The 19107-nt window shown below is 48.6% G+C and overlaps 1 protein-coding gene across 1 annotated transcript; it reads right to left on the bottom strand.

Annotated features, from left to right (window-relative positions):
• Window positions 1–1452: 1452 nt before the first annotated feature.
• Window positions 1453–4872, bottom strand: glis2b (GLIS family zinc finger 2b). The gene is made up of 6 exons (XM_068750318.1): window positions 4695–4872; window positions 4402–4532; window positions 3016–3174; window positions 2805–2938; window positions 2604–2722; window positions 1453–2230 (listed from the first exon to the last, which is right to left on the bottom strand). The coding sequence occupies exons 1-6, from the start codon at window positions 4870–4872 to the stop codon at window positions 1494–1496; spliced, it is 1458 nt and encodes a 485-aa protein (XP_068606419.1). The 3' UTR covers window positions 1453–1493.
• Window positions 4873–19107: the final 14235 nt, after the last annotated feature.

Below are 19107 nucleotides of genomic sequence, written 5' to 3'. Positions count from 1 at the left end.
AAAAGAACTTTAGTTAGAATTTGTTTCCTGCATTAAATACTGCAATGATGTGTTGGCCCTTCAGATTTCTCCCAAACCAGTGGGATGCCTCAACCCGTAAGACGACTCATCCTCGACGGCAGGAAGCTGAGAGCAGAGCAGCCGCTGCAGAACAAAAGAAGCAACTTCAACATCTGAAAAAGAAATGTCTCGTCTGAACAACGGCATAAAAAAAATAGACAACAATATATAACACCAATAACTGGTTGTGTCTAAGACTGGGTGATGGCGAAGATCACCAGCATAAGCAAATGGGGGGGGTCCAGTTAACTTTATTCATACGCAGCAAAACAAGCCTGGAAGGACCCCCCCCCCCCCCGTAGAAACACGGAATAAGAGCCAGCTAGGTTTTAAACAACCACGACTTGGCAGTAATATCTCATCAAACATGTATGGAATAGAGAGTGTATTAAGTGCCCGTTGCTGACTGCTTAATGGAAGTTAAATGAGTCCCCACAAGACAGAAAAATGAGGTGTGGCATTTGGGGACACACCAGCGCCTTCAATCTCAAGTGTAAAAGTAAAAGAAATGATCGGTCATTGACCGGTGATTGGACACCAATTGTCTGTCTCGGGTCCTCGGTTCCACGTGTCCTAAAAGCCCCTAGTCTGCACGCCGGGCACACATTCCTGTTGGTCACCTTCCCTAAAATGGGAATAGATTGTCAAAAGTGCTCTCTCCCAGTTTCTGTAACGCTGGCGGAGCTGAGAGCTTAGCAGCAGTTTTGAGGTTTTAACACTTCAACCAGTCGACGCTATTAAGTGCTTGTGTCTTAACTGAACGGTCTCGGAGACCACGTTGCAGCCAAATCCGAGACCGTCTGAGTTCACTTGCTTTGGTTACGGCAAGCCTGTCTGAATCATACCAATCACAGCGGCCTGTGAAAAATAGGTCCTGACTCTACAGTCAGCCGTCGAGGATCGTATTATTACTCTGCGCGTTTGCCTAACTGAGAGTGCGTCGTTCAGTTTCGTGGTGCGTCTGTCTCACTGCAAGGCTGGAGGCACGCTGTAGCCGGAGGACGGTCGTTTAAATACTAATCATTGAATCAGGAACAGCTGATCCGCTTGTGGCTCCAGTCCACAGAACCAGCAAAGAGGAATGACTAAAGTACAAAATAAGAGCGCAAAAAGATGAGCCCATCGTCAGGCCTTGGGAAATACAGAGCAGTTCTTGGGCCCCGGGTTCAGTGTCCCATCCGTAGCGGGGGCTTGCGTTGTCTCCTTAATTCCTGTGAGGTGTGGCGATATCCTTTTTTTTTTATTGCCGTTTTGAAGACGTTTCTGTAGTTTTCACCTTTTCCAGTCTCTCTCTCTGAAATGCTTAAATCTGATTGTGCGAGTCGGTCCCGATCACCTTTGACCACCCGTTCCCTCATTATGGCGTTTACCCTCCCCTCCCAACCCCCTGAGCAGTCCTGGAATGTGTGTGTGTGGGTGTGTGTGCGTGCGCATCAATTGACCACAGCTGGCTTGAGCACCACAGTGCCTGGAGGGATGACAACCCAAGACATGGGATCATGGGGCCCTCCTGTGGAGAGGTTCAGGACCCCCCCGGTCACCTTATTCTTGGCCTCCTCCCCCCGGCCTTTCTTGAGCTGCTGGCTCTGGGCCCTGCGCTCAGAAGAGGCCCCCAGCATGGGCATCATTGGCAGACGCAGGGTCGAGGAAGGGAACGCCGAGGAGAACATCGCCGTCTTGGCCAGGCCCAGCGGGGAGCTGTGGAATGACAAGAGGGGTCCCATGCTGCCTGCAGGTGAGCTGGGGCAGCCCAGCGCGCTGAGGTCCAGGGGCCGAGGACTGAGAGGGGACAGAGGCAGGGCACCCCCCAAACCCTGCAGAGCACGACCTCCGAGGAGCGCAGCCGTCGCCCCCGGGATGATAATGTGAGCAGCGCTCACATAAGATAGCTCGGAATCCTTTCCCCCATCGCCGGCAAACCTCCCACTCTGATTCCCCTTCAGACAGGAGCCCACCCCACCCGGGCAGCCGTGCTCCTGAGGAACAAAGTGGCCGTGGGCCTTGATGTGTTTGCGGAGAGAGCTGGGGTCCGTGTAGCGCTTCAGGCAGCCCGCCATCTTGCAGTAGTAGGGCTTGTCCACGTAGTGTGTGCGCGTGTGCTTGAAGCGGTCGCTGGAGTTGGAGTAGCGCTTGTTGCAGCCTTCGTACGGACAAATGTAAGGTTTCTCACCTGCAGCGGGGGGGGGGGGGAGGAACCATCGGGACGCTCAGAGTCAGTGAACTGACAACTTCACTTGCCAACAACATTTAAGAAATGAGTCTAACTTTGTCAGATTTACACACAGCTGGTCGTCACTTAGCAACCGAGTTACGCTCCTTACAGTTTAACGAAACCAAACTACGCGGTGCATTCAAGTGCACTCCGCTAATCGTAACTTCGCTTCCTTGGCGCTAAACACATAGTTTTTTTAATATTTCGGAAAGCCCGTCATAACTCCGAGTCATAACTCCGAGTCATAATTCCGAGTCATAACTCCGAGCCCAGCTGTATAATAGATATAGAAATATGCAAGCCTCTGCCTTTGCTTTGCTCTCCCTCTGACCTGTGTGTGACCGGTTGTGTATCTTGAGGTTCTCTAGGCGTGAGAAGCTCTTGTTGCAGGTAGAACAGCGGTGAGGCTTCTCGTTAGTGTGAGTGCGGATGTGGATCAGCATCTTGTACCTGCAGCAGCATGAAATGAGCACAATTATCACAGCGTCCTCTTGAATTCGCCCCTTCATAAATATTATTGCACCTTCCTCACCTCGCATTGAAACCCCTGCCGTTGCGAGCGCAGCCCTCCCAGTGGCAGCAGTACCCAGAATCCTTCTCGGGTTTGACATGGAAGTCATTGACGTGATCGACCAGGTCTTGAAGCGAGTCGAAGAGCAGATGGCACTGGAGGAGAGGAAATATTCATGTCATTCATTGGTCCTGGGATCAGAGTTCGGTCTCCTTTGCTTCCTTGGTCCGACCTTCTTCCAGTGGCAGGCTAGTTGTTCATCCGCCGAGAGGTCAGGAGAGGCCCTCTTGTCACCCGTCTGGCCAATGAACATGGAGGACGGCAGGTGAAGCCCCGCCCCGGCCCCGATTGGAACGAAAAACTGGAAGGGCTGTGAGATGTGAGAGTAATTCTGGTCAACAAACAGGAACGGAAACCCAAACGTGTTTATTGATTAGTTTGCTATGATGTTTTTTTATTATTATTATAAAATACGTGCAGTAAAAACTGTTCATAATCAGCAGTATGACATCATCGGTGTGACCAGCAGGTTCTGATCGACTCGCTGAGGAAATACTCAGACAGGAGTATTCCTGTCAGAGCAGTACATAAAGGCTGATATTCATCTTCCTGATGAAAGACACTTCTCTTGTAACCTGCTGTGTAAAAAAAAAAAGACCCTGACATCCCTGAGCTCCGCAGGAGAGCGTTCGGATTCACCGAAACGCAGCTGGAGCTCAAAGAGCTGCAGCGAAAGCTCTCTGCCACACACAAGCAGCAAACAGAGGAGTCAGGGTTTAGAGACGAGGGCTCTGAAAAATCCTTGTTCTGGAAATCCATTTTCAAAAGTTTGCCTGCTAAAAAAGAAAAAAGAAGAAGCTGTTTTAGAGTAAACTCATGGGCGAAGCTCAACACAGAGTCGTCGTGTCCTCCATCGTCCTCAGCGATGTCAGAATGTGATGAACCCCCCCCCCCCCCCCCCCAGCACTGTGCTCGGCCTCTGCATGCAAAACTATGTGAGCTGCTTCACTGCTGCAGGGGGAGAGAACACGTGTGTCTAAAGGTATGCAGCTGTTTCCAACATTTGTGTGCGTGACTGGCAGGGGGGGGGGGGGGGCATCCCATCCCATCCACGCGATAAGTAAAGTCCAGTTTGTGTCCAGTGACGGGATCGGGTTCTCCAGTATTTGGGACGTGGGGCAGCTGAATGGTCCCAGCGAGCTTGTCTCAATTCAATTGGGAGAGAATTGAATTAGGCGGCGTGAGGTCCGCCTGGCTGTCCCTTGTCTTAAAGCCGATTATGTCCACACACACACATCATTCCAGAGGGGCCACTGAGTCCAACTTGTACAGACAGAGCCACTTGTTGGGGACACAAGAGATGTTTGATAAGAGCTACCCTCACACACACACACACACACCCCTTGCATAGCCACAGTGTTGTTCCTAATCTGCTGACCCCAGCAGGCCGACTTACCCTCAGCACACGGGAACGTGTTGGTCACTGATTACTGGACTGAAAGCAGCGATTATTCTTTAAGCAGCTCAGAGATGAGCAAAGACGGAGTCCCGGAAAGGCTCGGGCGTGAGGCTCGGGCGTAAGGCTCGGGCGTGAGGCTCGAGGCTCAGATGTACTCACCCCTGAGGGGACGTAGTTGCCGTTGGCCATTTCTGGAGAGCTGGGGGTGTGGCGGGAGCAGGGAGACATGCGCAGATCCACCGCTGGGGGGGTGGGCGTTTGTGCTCGGTAATGAGGTACCACCTGTACACCTGAGAAGACAAGCCAACACACCTGTCAAGGTGATGTCACCTGAGGGGGGGTCTGAGGAAGGGGCACTGATCTTATGTTGTCCATCACTTTGGTGAGTAATTTAAGGATCTGAGTCGTATCTGGTAGTGAAGCGGGGGCGTGTCTGGTTTTATGTCACCTACCTGTGCGTGGCGACGCAGGGGAGGTGGGCTCTAAGACCGCAGTGCCATCGTCTGCCATGCGGAGCTGGCGAGCCCGCTTGGGGTTCAGCGGGGACAGGAGGGGTGAGCGCACCCCTCTGTCCTTCCCATTGACCCGCCGAGGGAGCTTCAGGTCCAGGGGCTCGTCCAGGGACAGCATGGCCACAAGCCGCTGAACTCCCACCTGCACAAACAATGGCAGACGGGCTCAGTGAAGCCGAGCGGGTCCAAAGGAGGACAGTTTGGTTTTCATGGAGCCGCACGCATGAAATCCTGCATTCCCGTGTAAAGCAGGGAACACCTGCAATGGTTCCCACAAAACGGAAACACCGAGTCAGCACAAGAAAAACAAGCATGCAGAGACCTGAGTGACCCCCCCCCCCCCCGCTGACCTTTACTCACAGTCTTCCTGAGGAATGTCTACAATCCAGTCCAGATGGTCGTCCTCCTTTGACCACTCACTGGCCCTTGCACCTTGTCACTTCACGCCCCCCCCACCTCAAACGTGTGCACCTTCGGACTCCATGCACCTTTGAGCCAACCCCCCCCTGTTGGCCTTCCAGTCCAGCTGCATCTAGTCTGTGTGGCTCCTCCCTCCGCTAAAGACCCTGACCTCCTGACCCCGCCTGAGGGTTGTGGGTGGGACGGGATCAGGGATCCATCTAGCTGTCATTTCGAGGTCCAGTGGGGGGTCTTCCTCTGCCACTAAGCTGACCCAGCAGAGCCGTGTTGCACCAAGACCAGAAACAATTAGAATACCGGTAGGTTCACAACAGGCGGTAAAGAGGCACAGATACAGGTGGCGCAGATACAGGCGGCACAGATACAGGTGTAACAGATACAGGCGGTGCTTATGCAGGGTCTCTGGTTTATATTCAAGCTACACGTTCAATACAACGCGTTCAGGTTCACTGCTCCTTCAACCAGGCCAACACACACATCTATGCACAGCATTCAGTCCTGATGTGTCCTATATTCCCCCAGATCCATCCCATGTTGTGCATACACCATAAACAGAAACACACACACACACACACACACACACACTAGTGAATGGTGGGCTTTGAAAGCGACGAGCCACAGGCCACATGAGAAGCCCTTGTGTCTGGGAGGTGTGAGCAGAAAGGTCACTGGGTTCGCCGGCTCTCTCTCTCTCTCTCTCTCTCTCTCTCTCTCTCTCTATCTCTCATACACGCAAAGAACGAGGGATGTACAACCAGTCAGTCATCGTTGTGTGGATTATACACACACGCGTGCATGCTGCAGTCAGTTTAACACGATCAAATACATCGCCACTTCAGGTTTCAGAATGACACCTGAACGCATCATATGAGACTCAAACGCTACAGATGAGCAACTTGCATGAGCCGCCCTGTTCTGTTGTTTTACTTTTACTTCACATTAAATAGATAGAGCCTTCTCCATTGCTGCACCCACACTTTGGAACACATTGCCACAACTGCTACGAGCCTGCCCGGATCTAAATTCATTTAAAAAAGATCTTAAAACATATCTGTTTAACATTGCTTTTACTGTATAATTTCACTGTTGGAATTTCTATTGACTGCTTAAACCGTGTTCACTTTTAATGTATTATTTTACTGTTTGAATTTTATTGATTTTATATCCGTGTTCACATTTTTATTGTTTGTATTTTTTGTTTTACTTTATTGTTTTTATTATGTACACTGTAAAGCGTCTTTGAGTTCTCAGAAAAGCGCTATATAAATAAAATGTATTATTATTATTATAAATTCTAAACTAATTCGGTAAGGTTTTTGCTTTATTTATCTTATCCAGTTACATACATGTAAACGGTGTCCACAGATTTTTGACAACATAAATAAAGGGTATTCGCCACCTGTATCTGTTACACCTGTATCTACATATTTATGGATTTATGTTGACACATAATGAGGCAAAAAATCTTTGTATTTTATTGTATTTAAGGCATCACAAGAAAAGGAACACACTGCGCATGCACAGAAGTGAATATCCTTGAGTCGGCGCGTCACCCGAGGCTCTTTGTTTCAGCGGACTATCCAGCAGCATTGTTATACCTTTGTCAAGTGTCAAATCAGGTGAGAACCCAAATGCACGACAGCAGATGGGAAATCCAGAAACTGAGCTTTATTGTCAGAAACGGGTAGTCAGTCCAAACCAGCAGACAAATCAGAAGAGCGGCAGGCAAAGGGGGAGTTCCAGAAATCAGGCAAGGGTCAAAAACCGGCAGGGCAGGTACACAGGATCAGGACACAGAGTGCCGGAAAAGACAACGCGAATCACGACAATCTGGCAAAGGTTGTGGTGTCTGAGCTGAGTGTGTGAAGACATGCGATTAGGCAGATGGAAGACAGGTGGTCACGGCAGCACAGGTGATGTGAATGAACTGATGGCCGAGGAGAAGGAGGATCTGTGTAGGACATTGAATGTCCATTTTGACAATAAACATGAAAAAAAACTTCAGAAATGAACCGGATAAAATGGAGGTCAAGCGAAGAATCCTAATCGGAGTTGCCTGTTTAAAAACCAGGCAGCGGAGGGGAGTTCTATCGTTTCTCGCTGCAGAGCGAAACATGAAAAACCATTCGTTGTCGGAGACTACATGAAGGAGGCTTTCCTTTCGACTCCGGTAAGTTTTGTGTGTGTCCTGCACAAGACTGATTTATAGATGTGCACTATTATATATAACAGTCAACTAAGGCACCCGGTAGATAAGTGAACGTGTTTAAATACTGCAAAAAACCTGTAAAAACAGATAATTTACAAATGATAATACTCGTTGCCCCTCTCCAAATATATATTTTAATCTCCCAGAAGTTACAGAATGGTAACAAAGCATTAGACTTTCACCAATATCATTATTGCTGAATACAAACCCTCAACCTGAGGCACAGGCAGGGAATCATCTTAACCTTCCATCAAATCCTGCTTCATCCAGACATCCATCCAGAATCCTGGCCTCACATCAGTGCTATAATCCATGCTACAAAAAAAACTCACAATGAGAAACAGACATGGAACTCTTGGATTCCTGTTACTCTGGAATACAGATCAATTTGACGCCTCAATTCATGTGATCCTCCGTGTCTAACTGAGACCAGCAGAGAGACGGCGAAGACGTCTCCGCAAAAACAGAAGTTCTTCTCAGGCAAGCGACTCCACGTGCCAAACGTGGAGTCGCTGCCTTGAGCTTCTCCACTTGATTAAGCAGGCCTCCATCACATCCCGCTGCTCCACAAACAAAAGCCTGTCTCATGCAAATTGTTTATTTCTGCCTTAAAATGAAGAGTGTTGTCAGCCGCATTCAGCTCGCCAAGTGATTTCAATTATTGCACCTTTACTGCTTTTTGCACTGTGCAGAGCCTGCTTAATGTCATTGCGTCACCGTGTGTAATGACAATAAAGTGCTATTCTATTCTATTCCAAGTCGAGTATGACGGGTAAAAGAGTATTCCAGTGGCACCCAACATAATGAAAGTTGATCGGACAGATTTATCGGAACCTGTTGTGATGATCAATTAATTATTTTGGAATTCAAAATGCAAATCCTGCTAATAAAATGTATTTCTCCTCGTGTTTATCTGTCGTGGTACATTTGGACAAGCAAAGTCTTTTTTTATCAGTTGATTGAATAAATAATCATCTGATTATTCATTCATTCATTTTCTGAACCGCTTTGTCCGTTACCGGGTCACGGGTTGTTCTGAAGCCTATCCCAGCAGTCAACAGGAACACAGCTTTTTATGAGATGAGTGGTTCTCCAGCTATTCAAGCCGGACATAGACATAGAAACAGGGATTCCTTGCTTCAGTCACATTAAACATTCTTGTGTGTGTGTGTGTGTGTGTGTGTGTGTGTGTGTGTGTGTGTGTTTTGGCTAAAAACTGTTTTCTAAAGTCACAGTGACCTTGACCTTTGACCACAAAAATGTAATCGGGTCATCAGTAAGTGGACATTTGTGCCAAATCTAACTTCCTCAAAGCGTTCCTTAAATACCGTATTTCTGAAAATGGAATGGAAGAAAAACAGCCGTGCCCAGAGCCGCAGGAAATGTGCATTTCCAACCTCAGTTCCTCCTTAAATAAACACAGAGAAGACGATGGTCTTGTTATTAAAAGCCTCTAGAACGGCTGATATTGGCACCATGTGATTGCCCAACGCTCCAGATGGTAGTTTGTTTTAACTAAAAAGTACAAATACATTTTTTTAAATGACAAATGGTATTAAAGTAGAAAATAAAAAAATAAAAAGGGGCGACGGTGGCGCAGTGGTTGAGAGGGTTGTCCTATGATCGAGAGGTTGGCGGTTAGATCCCCGGCTCAGGCGCATGTTTACACTGTCGTTGTGTCCTTAGGCAAGACACTTAACCCACATTGCCCGGGCGCGTGCACATGCCGCAACCAGCAGCAGCTCAAACTGCTGTAAGACAAATTGCCCTCCAGGGGACAGATTAATAAAGTATTAAAGTCTTTGTACTCATGAAAAAGAGTTTTCCGAAACGGTGGCCTTCATCATATGTTCTGTATTTAAGGTCCTGTAGCAACTAGGAGTTATGACATTTAATAGTATTTTCTAAGAAAAGAACGCTAATAATAATAATACGCTGCTGTGCACAATGGAGCGTTTACATTTCTTTTTTTAATTTAGCTTTTTTTTTGCCCCTTCTCCTCTTCAACCTGTTGGAGTTTTGTTGTTGCCAGTTATTTGTCTCTATGCTCACACTTAAAAGTAGAAAAGCACAAAAACCAGTTTTGAATGATTTATATATATTTATATATATATATATATAAAAAAAAGATACTGCACTTTGACTTCGTTCAGAACGCTGTTTTGGATCTTGTGCTGATTTATTAGTCGGATGGCTGATTTATAAATTGTGTATGAGGAAACTGGAGACAGCCGGCGACGACGCCCAAATGAAGGTAAGTCGGCCAACACGTCTGATGAATGAAGCAGGGCGGTGTGTGTGTGTGTGTGTGTGTGTCTGCACGTCACTGTGGATGTATTCTCAAAGAACTTGTGGCAAATAAACGCATCAAACTAAATTCAACTGAAACTAAGAAACATCGCTGACCATAAGGAATACGTACCACGCTAACACGTTCCCTGTGGCGTCCGCCAGCGAGCTCTCCGCTGCTGGATTTCACCTCAGCCCACCCTCACCATTATTTCTTGTCGGATAAATCGTAGGGACTCGCTAGGAAATGACTCAGAGTGTGGATCTTGGACTGGAGTTATGGGATCTCGCCTGCATCCGGCAAACGGCCACGGCCACCGAGAGGGGATTCGTGCGGAAGACAAAGAGAACGTTTTCCTAAGAGAGAGAGTGTAAGTGTGTGTATGTGCACGACTGCGTGACGTGAATGTGTGCATAAAGCTCTGTGGCGGATGGCTGTGAAGTTTGTGGAAGGGGTGTTGGCTGGCCCCCATGCAGACTTCCTTGCTCAGCCGTGGGGTCTCTATGAATGAAGGTATTGTCCCTTCTCTGGGCCCTCGCTCTCTAACAGGGTAAACACAGGCTGAACGCCCAAGAGAGGGCGAGGGAGAGGAGGCCAGCGACGACCATAGGGGCCACAGTGAGGATGCACAAGGGTGAGGATGAAGGGAGGAGGAAGAGAGGCCCTGAAACAAGGGTTTGTGTGTCCTCTTTAGTGAACCCGGTCAACTATTCCCCGGCATAAACCTTTCCCACATCCACCCAACTGCATTAGGACACCTCCCCAAGTCTCTTTGATGAGGTATGGGTGTGTGTTCTGGCTGAGCGGGCCGAGGTTGGGGGGGGTGAAGTTCCAGGGGGCGTCAGGTCATGTTTCAACACCTCAGTGGATCCGCACTGACCTGCAACCCGGCTTAGGCCAACTGATCCAATTTCATCGGTTCAGTCTCTTCAATCCGATCGAATCCGAGCCGAGTCGGTTCAAAAACACATTGCATTGTGTAATATTCTTTCTTTCTCGAAGCCTTGGAGACTGAGGGAATGTTTTGCATGGGTGTGTGTGTGTGTGTGTGTGCGTGTGTGTGTGTGTTTGAGGCTGGCTGTAACTTAATCTGCCCCTTGCTGTGACCCTGGGAGGTGGTCTGCAGGAGGTAAACCCTCTCCCCAAGGCACTTTCACTCACACACAGATGGCAAGGGAGCAGGAATGCAGTGGGGAACTTGGAGCCAATGATGGCATTGATGGGGTAGTTGTTGTGAGTCAAGGGGCTTTTAAAGTACCCTTTTTGAGGAACGGTATTTGTGCGACTCGGGATCCTTTTCAAGGCAGTGGATTTGTTAAAATGAATGAAGACTGACGTCGAGTCATCGATTCAAAGAAATACCCGTTAATAACATTTGCTATGTTAAACCTCTAGTTCAATTTAATTACCCCGGGGGGCAAACGTTTAGTAGGCTTCCATTCGATCTCGTAATACTTTGTTATTGTTATTTATGGTGATGTTGCAACGCTGATCGTGTCTGGACTTGCTGGTTTTTCCATCCCACCGGGCGGGCCAGGCAGGATCGTGGGTGGGTGACTGAGGTGTGGGTGTGGTGTGACCCAACGACCCCTAATATGTGGGTTTTATATCTCCAACTGGGCCAAAGGAGGCGGACACAACTTGGTACTCTAAAGCGTTTCGCACGTTTCAGAACACACCAATTACTATTCGCAATTTCTTTAAGAGCCTGATTTCCACGGATGCATGTCAAAGTCAGGAGGGATGAGTCGGTGGAAAACGCAACGCAGTAAGTTCAGCACCTGGTCACCGACGATGACATCAGCGTTAATGTTTCCTTATTAGTGCCTGATACTGATATGGAAACGCACACAAAAAAAACAGGCACAAAAATGGTCACTTCTTGCACTCGCTTTTGTCATTGCTGACGTTTCTCGAGGTAAGTGACCCCACCTCCGCTGACACATCCACAGCCCCCGCATACGTCCTCCGCCCCCCCCCCCAGCCCTGACGGATCGGCCAACACACACCAGCAGCAGGAATCTTTTTCCCTTGCCACTGTCCTCCTCAGCCAGCCGCCTCCTCAGACAGGAAACCTCAATTTCCACTCCTCCTCATCTGGGCCTCTCATTCTCTCTTTCTCACTCTCTCCCTCCATTCTTTGCATTTGTTTTTCTCTTGCATTCATTCTGCCAAGTCCTTCAGTACATTTTTCATTTAAGACTCCTCTCTCACCTTTTGCTGTACCGAGCCTTGGATACAATGGTAGATTAAAGAGACAACCGATTTCCTTTGATTCACACCATTTGGTCAAGATGGATGAATGTAAACGTGTCGTCGCTTCCTCTCCATCCGTAGAGGATTGTGCACGGTGTTGTGTAATAGTGGCATGCGTGGAATCATTAGGGAAGGGCTAGAGTCACAACAGCTGAGGAACTCGTGCGTCCGTGTTTCTTCTTTTAGGGCTTTAAAAATGAGGATTGGTAGAAATCTGAAAATCAAAGAACGTGTGAGCATGACCAATGAAATGATAAGAGGAGGGGACAGAATGGAAGACAGGAGTGAGGGAAGGAAGGGGCAAACGAATGAATGAGTGAAGGACGAAAAGAAAAACGAGGGTGACGAAGACTGAAGGAAGGACGGAGAGAGCCCAACAGGAAGCTTCTCGGTGAGCTACCAATGGCCTCCAGCCAAGAGAGTTCAGACACTGAAGAATTCCAGGCAGAGCTGGACAGGCAGGGAGGGAAGGTGCCAGGAGGGAGGGAGGGAGGGAGGGAGGCACAAAACGAGAAGGGCGGGGAGCACTTGTGGTTTGTTGTCACAGAGGAGGGCTACATGAGGAAGGAAGAGCATGCGCTTAAAGCAGTGTCTCTGTGGTCGAACGTTAGCATTCGAACTAGCAATATTAGCTTTATACTCAACCGTCCGTGCGTCTTTCTTTTGCTATGAATCCTGGTGCAGCATTTATTAGATGGAACTCTTCATCCATAGTGGATTATCATTTTCAAATATCAACTGGGTTCAGTCAGGACGCACGCGCGTGCTGTGCGGTGCTCCTCGTGCTATTCCGTTATTCACACCTCTCATGCATGCTTCATTCTATTTTCCATCGGCTCGCGTCTTTCCAGTAAAGACACCTTCACTGTCAGCTTGTCGTTTTGCTGCTGTCCTATGAGATATGACTGGGCGGCGATGGAGGGACAATCTTCATTATTCATCAGCTTCATCAGCCACCACCGCCAGCGTCTCGAGTCTCTCGACTCCAAGGGGGGGGGGGGGGGGGGGGGTATATGTCTTGCTGCTGCTCAGGATAGATCCCCTTTTGATCTCAATCAACCTGAAGAGTCTTAATACCAAAGACCTTCATTTATGCTAATTATCACACATCATTTACTTCAACCACAAGTGCAAAATACACAGGTTAGTGTTTCTCCTGCCCACTCTAACCCACTCCATGCGTTTCTAATCAACTAAAACCCTTTTGATCCATACTGCAGTATCAGGATCGGCGCTAAAGGCATAATTCCCCGAGGGACAGTGACTCACGGCGTTTAAGCAGTAAGCCTATCCGAAACGAATGCTTGAGGCACTTTTCACACAACGCCACTGTGGCCTTTGAAGAGCGGTGAGTAATCTTACAATAGCGTGGGGCATTTCACAACATAGCAGTTTCGTAGTGCAGCAGGAACCAATGAACACAGCAGGAGGCCGAGCTCCATCTGGGAGCAGAGAGGAGCAGACGTATGTGTACTCTGTTGACTGGATCGACATCGCCTCGCCGGCCTACTTTGACCTCCCACTAACGCTGCTGGATCTCCTTCAGTCCTCCCCAGAATCTCAGCCCTCCTCTCTCTTGTTACTGCCATACAAACAAACCTCGCCGTTATTCCCCCTTGACTTCATCCCCATCGTCTGTCGTCACTAACTCCTCTTCTTGTCTTTCATCGGCCCTCGCACACATCCCTCTCTCGCTCCCTCTCTGGTTTTCTCCCCACTTTCCACTCCATTCCTGTGGCCTCTCCCTACAGGCAGTGATGCAATCCTCCGACTCCTGAGCGCAATCACAGGGTATGGAAGTCAACTCGTAAGCCAAGCAGGGGCGTCACCGCCACCACCACCACCACCGGGCTCAGTGGGAAAGCAACAGGGGAGGTGGGGAGAAGAAAGAAAAGAACGAAAGCCAATGTGCGAGGGAGGAAAAACAGTCTGAGGCCGTTAGAGCCTGGTGGTGGTGGTGGTGGTGGGGGGGGGGGGCGGCGATAAAAGTTGACAGCTTTGTGTAATAAAGCTTGGAGCAAACATGTTTTGTTTTGTGTTCATATGGTGATGAACTCGTGCGTTTATTTGCCTCAAGTTAATTTTCTTACAGAGAACTTTTGAGTTTGAATCAAAACGGCAAAATATCTCAGCCGCTCATCCTCTCATCGGCCCACTAACCAGCTGTGTTCATTTTGCCAGGTTGGCTGGATGGGGGGGGGGGTGTCTCTATTCCGGCAGCGATGGCTGTTTGCTACTCCCACACTAAACGCTGTCATTCCAGCTCAGTCACGACAACGTTAACATCCCAGACTGGCAGGAATCTGTCTGCGAAGGTGCGACATTGCCAGAACTGTCCCTGCAGCACTTTAAACTGACACCTTTTCTCCGCCTTTCCTTGCTGGGGCCGGTGTCTATGATCCGTCGGTGCTGCGCTGACATTGGAAGCAAAGGGAGGTTTTATCAAACGCGGAGCGTTAAGGACGCATGAAAGAGAGGTTATAGTTTTAACGGTACGAGCTGAAAAGTACTTGGGACTGTTGCAAATGTGCATGCGTGTGTACGCCCGTTCAACCGGTGTGCAGAGGCAGACCCCCCCTAAAGGCAGCCAAGTGAGCACAAGGTCATCTGAGGAATGCAAAGCACTGGCACCTGCCTAAATCTTTAAAATACCAGGTTCTCTCAGTGCACAAAAGTAAACAAAATGCCACGCCCTAAAACTCTGGGTAGCATTTAATGCTTTGTGGAAATCAAATAAAAAAATTTTTTTGCCCAAGACTGAGGACAAAGTGTGCACCCCACAACTCTAAAAACATGACTGAATGTACAAAGCGGCTGCAGTTCCCCCCCCCCGAAGACATGGGCTGTGTTCTAATACTATCTGCTTTTGTCTCTCCTCCCGATGACAACTTCAAGGAAAGAGCTATGGAGGTATAAATGAGCTGGAACGGATAAACACATACAACATACAGCCCCCTATAGCATGTATGCATGTGCACACACACACACACACACACTACTGCACACCATGCTGGCTGCATGTTGTGGGGCTGGGACCAATTCGGAGCACCGTGGTACGGCTCCAGCTTTGGGAGGGGTGCGTCTGTCTCAGTCATTTCCTGGACAGGACTATTACGGCACCGCATGCTTGAGAGCCGAACCCCGTTTGCCTTTCCACGCCGACCCGAGCCACTTTCATTCGCTAGCAACTCGCTAAGCCGATCCGTCCCTGGGAAAGAGTCTCATTGCTCAATAGCCAAGGTAATATGATAGCGACGACTGCTTTATGCAACATGGCCTTTGGAAGGCTGGGGGGACGGGGGGGTAAATCACGGGGTGGGTGCAGTCATTATCGCTGTGTGGGGGCGCTGGGCGCGATCTGACCTGTCTGCATTGGGGAAGAAGCAAACTCCTGAATGGCTGTTCCCTTTCCCAGGAGAGGGCCGGGGGGGGGGGGGACGGAGCCGGACCCCCGGCTTCCAACACATATTGAGAGGGACGTAAACCGGAAGAGGGAGAAATGCAAAACGGCAGAGAAGCGATTAGAAGGCAAAGCGATGTGTTGTGTATTTGTGGTTGTACTCGAGTGTGTACTGCACACTGTAGGATGACGAAGGCGCTCCTGCTTCTTTAAATGTGGGTGTGCCCCCCCCTATACCTCTATGTAAGCCCTCCCTCAGCAGTGAGCGCACATTTACTGTATGTGTACACACAAAGCTTGTGTTTTCTGCTCCTGATGAGGTCCTGCCAATTTAACGGCAGCTCTGTGTCCCCCCCCCCCCCCCCCTCACACGGGTCCCCTGTTTCGCCCCCTTGAGTTACCCTCCCACCCTCCCTGCAGCCCCTCCCTCCACGGCTGGCAATAAGACAAGGTCAATATTACGGTATTTTCTCTTGTCTTGTTTTCTCTCCCTTCATCTCCCTCCCGTGCCTTTTCTCCCTGTGTTCCTGTATCCTAGCCCAGCTACGTGACAGGCTCCGCCCTGCAGCTTTTATCTTTCACGGCTGCATCCCTGAGAGACAAGCAGGGAAAAAAAGAGAGCAGAGAGATAGATTCAAAAGGGACAGATGGAGGACGGCTGAGATGGTGACAGACAGTGCTGTAAAATGGAGTGTCGCTAAACTCTTCATTTACATCTGTGATCTGTTCACTGACTAAAAAAAAAAAATGCTGCGCAAACGCAATCAGACAGATGTGCTGGAAACCGCACAGATGTGCAGGCAGATGCTCCTGCCTTTACACTCTGTCCGGAATCAATACTGACATTTAAGTTCAAGCTCTCCCTGTTGGACGGCGCCAGTTACTGAGGCCCAAGCGAAGAGGAGAAAGAACACTGTCATCGATTAGATGCAGTGAAAGCGAGAGGAAGGCCGCTCGGGTTCGAGACTGGTCAAAGTCTGTTGTTACAACTTTAAAGCAACCAAATAAAAACAGTCTATTCTATAGAAGCACTTAAGGTTGGAATGAGTCTTTATTTATTTTTTATGTAACCTCAACCTTAAAACATTTCCAAATTACACGAGGCTGCCTCACGAGAAGAAAAACCCAGCCACACTACATGTGAATTGAGTTAGTGCTGGCAACATCTCCACAACACCACAGAGAAAGTAAACACTTACAGACCAAACTCTCCCTCGCTCGCTCTCTTTTCCTGCATGTATAAGATGGAGAGTGTCTTGCATAATGTGAGCGTCACTCATGAAGCCGGTTGCTCATGGAAAATGGGAGATTGAAAGCGCATGGGAGGGGCAAAGGGGGCAAAAAGGGGGGAACGGGAGCGGAGGTAAGAGCCAGGAGGAGATGGAGTCCCAGGGAGTCAGGGATGGAGTGGAAGAGCGAGGGAACGATTGGGGGGGTGGGGGAGTCTGGAAGCGAGCTGACAGGACTGGATGTGCCCAGACAGGGAGCCCGGCCCAGGCCCAGACTTGAGAGCCTTATTTGAGTCTCAGAAATGCTTCGCCAGTCTCTCCTCCATTCCCTTCTTTAAAAAAAAAAAGACGCCATCAATCGCTCTATCCCGTCTCTCTCCCTTCCATGTTAGCCCACAACGATGCTCGCTCGCACTCGGACCCTCTTGTGCAACGGCTCCTTTTCTTTCTCTCCAAACAAGCAAACACACAAACACACACACACACACACATATCACAGCCATGTTGCACCGCGGCAGCGCTATTGAGGTTTCTCTAGAATCCAGGGTGGTCGCCAAGCAAGTAAATAACAATACAAAGCGGCTGAGTCTCAGTGTAAACTGCATTTCTGTGAGCGTGTTACGTACAGCTCCTTTAACCAAGCAGTTTACAATCTAGGACTCTTTTTATGTGCGATGGAGAAAATGCACCGTCAGCAGGTTTTACTCCTTTACCTTCCGACATTCCTTTTGCCATGCTTTTATTCTTTCAAGTTTTGCTCTGATTCTTTTCTCCTGTGTTTTCTTTTACTTTTTTTTCTTTTAACTTCTCCTCATCAAATGTGCCCTGCCCCAGACATGGTCTGCATTTTGTCTGAAATTCTCTCACGATAGAAACACTGCGCAGAGAAGGGAAGGAGCTCTGGAGAGAGGAGGCAGGGTGGGGTAGTTGGAGCGAGGCACAGAGTTGTCTGTGTTTATTTTGGAAATGCAGGCCTGCAGACTCGCAGCAAAGGAACTGACCCCTGCACATCACAAAGGCAGAGCCTCTTACAGAAAGAGCAACAATTCGATGCACGCATTTGGGATGTCCCACACAGGTGATCTAAAGGGTTAACCCCTCGAGGTGCGTTTCATTGCCGCCTGGGGACCCTGGAATGATTTGCTCCAGGAGGAAACGGCGAGGACGTTGGGTGATTAGTGGTTACAGTTTAACTGGGGAAAAATGCACGGTCCGTGAGCTCAACCAGCAAGGGAGCGCGTTGGTGTGAGTCAAGCTCTTTATATCCGCTTTTTCTATTCTAAATATAAAAATCCAGGTCTGACTGCCGCTCCTCAGAGCCGGATCACACTGCCGCGACTCCTGAGTAGCAAGCGTGTCACCCCCACGGCCAAACACATGGCAATGATTAGTAATAATTAAAAATATTAATATTATTAAAAAGATGGAACTGATCGGAGAGCTGCCCTCATTCTTAATACAGTGGAACCTCTGTTCTCAAAGGACTCGGTTTTAACAAAAAAAATGTCATTTAATATTCTTCAGAAAACTGAGCTCAAGAGAAAGAGAAGGGAAAACCCCCAGGACAGTTACCCACTCATTTTATGGAGGAGGACTCCCTTTCAAAGGAATAACCTTTCCCTCCCTCCACATCCATCCACATATGCCGTCACACCGCAGCCAAAAACGGATGCAAATGATACAGAATTGGGTTAAATTTACTCTAATTATGCTTTTGTTTTTCGTATTATTTATCTGTTGATTAGATACACGTAATTACATATTAATATAACTGTATAGGCATGTAAATGAACATTTATCTGGTGCGTAGGAACGGATTAATCTACTTTCCATTATTTCTTAAGGGAAATATCCTTTCGGTTTTCAGACAGTATTAACGACTCATGTTCGACAAACGAGATCCCACTGTAAAAAGTAAGATAGACGTCCTCGACCTCCGGGCTCCTCTGATCGCAATCAGTATCGGCTCCAAAACAACCAAGTCTGTGGTGCAAACAGGTGGACAGCTCATCTAAATCAGAGCTATTGATGGAGTTATAAAATACCCTCCTCTGCAAAGCTGATGTGAGAATGCAAGCCAGGTGCCATCCTCACTTTTCTGAAAAAGTTTGGTGCTTTCTGCTGCTCGATTACACATCAGATAACCCTCAGAAGTTGTACCGCAGTCTGGACCCCGTGTCCCACGTCATCCACAGGGACCGAGCAAACGTTTGTGAATCACCAACTTGCCGTCCTCCATGTTACTTCTGGACTTGATGTTCATTAGACACAAGCGTATACATACGTTTTTACGTTATCAGTGCCCGTTCGCACAAACCTTCTTCCGGTGGTGGCGAGGAACAAACTTTAAAAGTCCAAAGCCGGGACGTGGAACAAACTTTAAAATGGTGCCTTGTTTCATCTGCCGAGTGCCCGGATTGATAAATCACAACAGCCCGTTTAAAACGCTGCTGAGTTCCGGCGAAGAAGCAGACAGGATGTATCATGGGAATCCAAAATAAAGCCGTTCTTATCTCTGTGAAGATAAATCAAAGTGTGTGCCGGGTGCC

This window comes from Brachionichthys hirsutus, chromosome 16 (assembly GCF_040956055.1).
Source record: "Brachionichthys hirsutus isolate HB-005 chromosome 16, CSIRO-AGI_Bhir_v1, whole genome shotgun sequence".
Lineage (NCBI taxonomy): Eukaryota > Metazoa > Chordata > Actinopteri > Lophiiformes > Brachionichthyidae > Brachionichthys > Brachionichthys hirsutus.
Note: the sequence above shows the minus strand (reverse complement) of the source record. Positions and strands in the feature narration are given on the sequence as shown.

Coding starts and splice junctions, on each gene's coding strand:
- glis2b (XM_068750318.1), bottom strand. CDS start 4,872: ATGCTGTCCCTGGACGAGCCCCTGGACCTGAAGCTCCCTCGGCGGGTC. Junction 4,533..4,694: donor CCCTGCGTCGCCACGCACAG/GTAGGTGACATA, acceptor TTGTCTTCTCAG/GTGTACAGGTGGTACCTCAT. Junction 3,175..4,401: donor GCAACTACGTCCCCTCAGGG/GTGAGTACATCT, acceptor TTTGTTGACCAG/AATTACTCTCACATCTCACA.